The 6,473-nt window shown below is 37.0% G+C and overlaps 1 protein-coding gene across 1 annotated transcript; it reads right to left on the bottom strand.

The window, feature by feature from the left end:
* Positions 1-359: 359 nt before the first annotated feature.
* LOC113748699 (probable N-succinyldiaminopimelate aminotransferase DapC) lies at positions 360-6,221 on the bottom strand. Its single transcript, XM_027292231.1, has 2 exons — positions 5,887-6,221; positions 360-1,700 (listed from the first exon to the last, which is right to left on the bottom strand). Exons 1-2 carry the CDS (start codon positions 6,142-6,144, stop codon positions 546-548), a joined length of 1,413 nt encoding a protein of 470 aa, XP_027148032.1. The 5' UTR covers positions 6,145-6,221; the 3' UTR covers positions 360-545.
* Positions 6,222-6,473: the final 252 nt, after the last annotated feature.

Raw genomic sequence — 6,473 nt, 5'->3', positions numbered from 1 at the left:
ATTGTTAGAATAACAGTGATAACTTAATACATGGTTGACACAGGAGGACTAAATAAGATTTTTTTCCTAAATAATTATTAGAATAATAAGGATAACTTAATACGTGGTTGGCATAGGGGGGCTAAATAAGTGTGATGGTCCAAGTAAAAACGAAAATGTTAAAACAGCCATTTAATCTTGGCCATTTCAATTTTTTTCTTCCATACTTTTTTAACCGTAAAAAAATTGTAAGCAATCAGGGTAATTTTATCAAATTCATAAATGATGATTAGTGGCCCCATCTCACTAATATGAGAGATAAGTAAAACATTTGAAACTTCAAGGGTGACAAGTTAATTATCAGGTTAGGGGAGGTTTCCGAAATAATCCCATCATAGAAATGATTTATCAATAGAACTTTAAATCCCAAAAGTATTTTTGTTTTTGCAATTCCTTATGGTGCCAACGGTAACAGTCACAATTTATTGTCCCACGCAACACCACAGCTGCATATTACAAATAGTAGCACCATATAAATGAGGTATTTCTAAAACATGCCTCGTGGGTTAGAACTTCTTGGACAGCTTCGCTTTCATTCTCTCAACCGCACTTCTAAGAGTTTCCTCATCCTTGCAAAAGGTAAACCTTACAAGATTCTTTCCCTCTTCTGGATTCAAGTAAAAGACACTAGTTGGAATTGCCACAACTCCAACTTCCTTGATCAGATACTCGCAGAAGGCAACATCATTTTCCAGCCCAAAAGGAGTGTGATCCACCATTATGAAATAAGTTCCGCTGGATGGAAAAACTATGAAACCTGCAGCCTTCAATCCATCGACAAGGATCGCTTTCTTTGCCATGTAATCAGTCTTTAGCTCCTCATAGTAGGAGTCTGGGGCTCTAAGCGCTGTTGCAGCTGCATACTGCATGGGAGTCGACGTTGCAAAGGTGAGAAATGAATGGGCTTGTCTCACTCCCCATGTCAGATGTGGAGGAGCTATTGCCCACCCGATTTTCCAGCCAGTTAAGGAAAAAGTCTTCCCTAATGAATTCATAGTGACAGTCCTCTCGTACATCCCAGGAAGGGACGCCATAGAAATGTGATCCATTTCGAAAGCTAGTTTGTCATAAACTTCATCTGCAAAAACTAGAACGTCATTCTCAATGCACAGAGATGCTATCAAGCTGAGCTCTTCTCGAGTGAACATCTTCCCAGTGGGGTTATGTGGAGTGTTGATAAGGATTGCTCGAGTATTCTTGGAGATAACAGACTTGAGTTCATCAAGAGGTACTGAAAAATTGGGAGGCCGTAGTGTTACACTCTTTACTTTAGCACCAGCCATGGATAAGGTGGCTTCATATGAGTCATAAAAAGGAGCAAAAAGGATGACTTCATCTCCAGGATTTATTAAGCCTAAAATGGTTGCAGCAATTGCTTCAGTGCATCCTGAGGTCACAGTTACTTCCTTTTCAGGGTCAACCAGGAGTCCAGTGTCCTGATGAAATCTTGCAGCAACAGCTGAATTGAGATCTGGCACACCATATCCACGAGCATATTGATTTTTTCCATCTTTAATGGCTTGAATAGCTGCTTCTTTAACAAATTCAGGACCATCAAAATTGGGAAAGCCTTGCCCCAGGTTAATAGCCCCATGCTTAATGGCAAGCATGCTCATCTGTGTGAAAATTGTTGTTTTAAACTTCTCCAATCTCTTTGCAACCTAAAAATTCAAGACGAAAACATCAAAAATTGAAAACCAAAAAACAAAATTTCTTAGACCATGAAAACATTATTGGAAGCATGGTAAGGAAAATGCAATTTGACCAAGAAATCTGATATCGCATGTTAAAGAAAATACTTTTGGGGCCATAAGCTGAACTTAAATAATTCTTAAGACAAATGACATCACAGTTAGAAGTTATGAGTGATTTACTGTAAGTTTTTGGAGGAACCTATTTCAACTTCCTTGAGGATTTTTCTCTTACAGGTATATCTTGAAAAAACATATCCATTGTCTTAGAATTCATTTAGATGACACCCAATTCGAAAATTCGATTTATTTATCCTGGGATGACAAATTGGTCAGACAACTCATTTTTCATCATTCTTTTAACATATTTTGTCAACTAAAATGAATGTCCTCTGCATACCAAACATAGTATTGGACAATTATATGGATATTCCATTCAAAAGTAATACTATACACATGAAAAATCTAGTTAGGATAGGATAAAGAATTTCAAAATAAGCCATCTCAGACAATTAAGCATAGGATGACTCGTCCTCCCTCACCCTGTCCATGATAATTGAGGGTTAAGAAAATCTGGGAAAAATAATTAGAAAGTAATAGAAACAAATACAAAAAGAAATAAAGTTGTTTGAAAAGAAAAACGTTAAACAAGATGAAAAGTTGAATCATAAATGCAGCCTAACTACCTCACTCTTGTTTTATGTAATCAAAAAACAGAACTGCTTTACTTTTGACAACATTTCAGCTAGCATAATTTTCATATTTAGGCATCTAAAGTCTGAGCAGGCAGAGATGCACAATAGGGCAGCAATTGGCATTAGCTAAGAGATCAACTGCAAAGTTCATAGAACAGTCATAAAGGGCAAGGATGTACAGAAGAGTCCTAATACTATGCAGAGTTTAAGCAAGACACTAATGAAACCAGGGATTTCGTCTTCAGTAGCATGAAGAACCATTCGGTGCTCATGAAAGGAGGAAGCGAGAAGATTTCCTCTTCATTCATTTTGTGTGCTCATGATGATGGTCTAAAGAGTTTTGACCATTCTTTTGTTCTGTTTTTGCTAAAGCTATTTTGCATGGTTTTGCTCCATCTTTTTCAGGCTTTTGGATCCCATGATTTTGGACCTTAGAATTGAAAAGAATTACAGTAAAATTGTATTTTAACTTCAAATATAGTTAAGTCCATCAACACAATGGTCTCAGTAAAACATATTTCTCTACTAAAATCTTTTAGTTTTGAAAGAATCCTCCCTTTTTTCTTTGAGGGTTTATTCATGTGCCTAAGTCACATTTGTTTTATCTCTTATCACGCTTTGGGTAAATGTCCATCAGGCAGTAGTTTGCAATTTATTCTGTAGGCAGATAATTTATGAATTACTTATTTAAGTATTTCTTCAAGTTGAAATGAAGTCATAACAAGTGTGACCAAGGACCAATATAACTCCAGGCACAAGCTTAAAATGCACGTCCCTCTAGATATATTTCCATTTTTTACAGAGGGAAACACAACCACGACAACTTGGTCTCCTGCATTTTGGTATTGCACTAAATACAAATACACATCTAAACAGTTTGTCTTGAACAAATAAATGACAATACTTCAGCTCTTTATTGAGGATGCAGAATGAAATCTTATCCTGGCTCCTAGGTTCCAAGGCATTTCTCACCCATATAATACCCTCTTATTGGCTGCATAAGTTATAATTTCTAGAGTTCAAACCATTGGAACATCATCTTTGACTGAATCCTGACCATTGCATACGTTCTCACTGAAAGACAAGTCTTTTATGCATATTTAGCCTGTAGACAAACCTATAAGGAAAACAAACGCCGTTTTGCAGTTATCCATACATTATAGGTACTAAACACCTCAGTGACTTTGGTTTTGGTTGAGTTCAAACGAAGTACTGAAAATTGTAAATTTTTTTTTCACTTTTCAAGACAGAGAAGCTAAAGTCAGACAAGATTTCATGTTGTCCAGTCAAAGGCTACCAATAATAACAGGTTACCACCTTCAGGTTACACATTCAAGTGTTGCCTTCACCAGACTTCTATAGCAAAATCAGTAAAACACTTCAGGAAATTTGTTACTTTTGTTTCTGAGACTTAATCTTCAAACATAAGCCTTTTGAGCATTCCCCATAATTATGGAGCCACAAACCTTTCATCCATTACTTATTTCAAACAACACTCTGTTTTGCCCCCAAACTGCAACTAACAAAGATTCTCTTAGATCACTGCTAAAAATCCTGAAACAGCTAACCAGGACCAAAAACATAGTCATTTCCCAGTCTTGTCAATTGAACCTCACAACTTTCAGCATTTCATGATATTCAAGAATCTTTAGATTCAAACAAATCTTATATACAGGTCTCCTGGAGTTGCAGATGATTAAAGGAGATAAAAAAAAAAAAGAAACAAGGAAGAAAAAGAGAAATGCAAAAGAAAGAAAAGAACATATAATAAGCACTGAGACATCCACTAGATAGCAAGAAAAAATCTGGAGCTCATATTATCAGCATCTCATGAAAGTCTGGCATCCTCATGCATATCTTTTGCAAGCTTGTCATCTCCAATGTCCCTCTTGGTCTCTCTTCACCCCTACCCCGTTGCCCCGGGTGTCGGTGCATAAGATTATTGCATAGTATCATTTACGTGCATATGGAATTTACTAGTATCATTTACGTGCATATGGAATTTACTAGCAAACAAACACAATCGCTATAGTACCAGCAACAGCATATGTTTAGCAATCACCCCTCCTCTACAAGTCATGAACAGCCATTTCAAAAGACTCGCATAATCAGCTTCTGATGAGATTATCTCACCAATACTCCGCTACATGTTTATTTGATTTTCAACATCTAAAAAACTAACAAAATGCTTCCATTAATCGTTCAGTAAACTTGTAATTACCATGTTAGACATAGCCGACAGGGTTCTCAATATGAAGATCTCAAGTCTGAACTCAAACTAGAATTCATGAGGTGTTGAGTCCATGTATGTGGTTAGTTTCTTTTGAAGGTGTTACACAAGCTTCTTGAAGTCGTGCATGATACAAAAGAGGCAACTCAATCAAAGAAAATTTGCAAAATGTGAGAAACAATATAAGCAGATGACATAGGAAGAGAGAATGCATTGTCCAAAGGAGCAAGTATTCCTGTTCATCACAAGTTTAACACTTCAAGGAACACCAGTCATTCATTCTTCTATTCTAACCTTTTCAGCTAAGTAACAAGAGTCAATCGTGTTAGGGTACACATGCTAGAACCCAAATGGATGACTAATCATCGCACGAAACTGGCATGCAAACAAACAATTATGTGAAACTGACCAAGAATAGTCATCTCTTTCTCATGGGAAAATCAGTACATGAAAGCAGGTTGCAAGTCATGAAGTTTTTGCTTCAAAGATTAAGGCTACTTAAGACATTAAAGTCCTGCATGAGGGATGGATCTCCCACAAAGCAGGCTTAACACAATATTTTATTTGGACACCCAATAGACTTCAAGGTCTAGGCACACCCAAGTGAGAAAGGATCCCTTCACTCGGCCAGCATGGCCTAAGATTGCCTACGTAGGGGAATAACCTTACTAAGAGGCATGTTTCAGCTTACGCAGTACTGACATATGCAATGTTTCAAACATATGACTGCCTGCTAAAGTAACCTTCCATAAATCCAGGAATTAATTAATGCAATAACATATTAGCATCTGCAGAATTTGCAGGTCTTATTGGTTTTGCCTATTTCCGAAACATTTTCTAGTTTTTCATGCTATAAAGTCGGCATTGCTGGAAGATAATCAAATGCTTCAAGAAGAAGCAGCCTACAATTTACATCTGAGCCAACTTATAATTGTTTACACAAACTATATATTGTCTTCTTGTGCACCAAGGACTTCTACCGGATTAGGAGAACATCCAGAGCACTTTTCACACATCTTACCCCCAAATCCAGTTCATTACATGTAAAATCTTACCACCTATGGAATCACCAAATCTTTAAGGCAAACTCAACCATTTCTAGTATAATAACTAAATGTACTGCTTCCAGCAATTAACTCGATATTCAAAAGAAAAAAATCCTTGAACATAGTATTCCAAAATAAATGATACTCAGGAAATTAAAGAAAGATTCAAACTTTAAAAGAATTACCTGCAAATTAGGCTGAGAAGCTTTCTGGGTTGCCTCGTTTTGACGGTAAACGACATCTTTTTGATCTTTTGGAGTTGAAATGGCTGATGCAGAAGCCATAACGGTTGAATATCGGCCGCCACTGCCCAGAAAAGAGTTGGTTTTTGAGGAAGAGTCAAATAAAGGAAAGGGTCCGAATCTAGAGTTCAACAATCTACTAAAGCGAACATGTGATTGTGTCCAGATACATTGGTTCGGAAAGGAGGCGGCGTGAAGCATGACCCTTTTTTAGTACGGAATTACGATTTGGAATGGGAAATTGTGAATGGAATTTGGTTCCTTGAAGGCTTGAATGGAATCTGCTTCCCTGTCTGATCCGGTCTAACAGAGTGGACTTTCATATATTTTCGGGTTAATTACATTTCTCCCCCTAAAGTTTGACCAAACTGCCAATAAAACCCTAAAATGTAGCAATATTACAGAAATGTCCCTCATTATGCTAAATGTATAACCGCTAGTCAGTCCATCACCTCAGTCCGTCACCTGTTGACTGTTAAAGTACGGCTGGCAATTGCATGAAATTTTCTTCAACCTCTCTTTCAAAAGTA

This window comes from Coffea eugenioides, chromosome 10 (genome assembly GCF_003713205.1).
Source record: "Coffea eugenioides isolate CCC68of chromosome 10, Ceug_1.0, whole genome shotgun sequence".
In the NCBI taxonomy this organism is placed as follows: Eukaryota; Viridiplantae; Streptophyta; class Magnoliopsida; order Gentianales; family Rubiaceae; genus Coffea; species Coffea eugenioides.
Note: the sequence above shows the minus strand (reverse complement) of the source record. Positions and strands in the feature narration are given on the sequence as shown.

Excerpts from the sequence above, each read along its gene's own strand:
- LOC113748699 (XM_027292231.1), bottom strand. The coding sequence starts at position 6,144 with ATGCTTCACGCCGCCTCCTTTCCGAACCAATGTATCTGGACACAATCA. Across the intron at positions 1,701-5,886 it reads CTTCTCAGCCTAATTTGCAG|GTTGCAAAGAGATTGGAGAA; the intron begins GTAATTCTTTTA and ends TTGAATTTTTAG.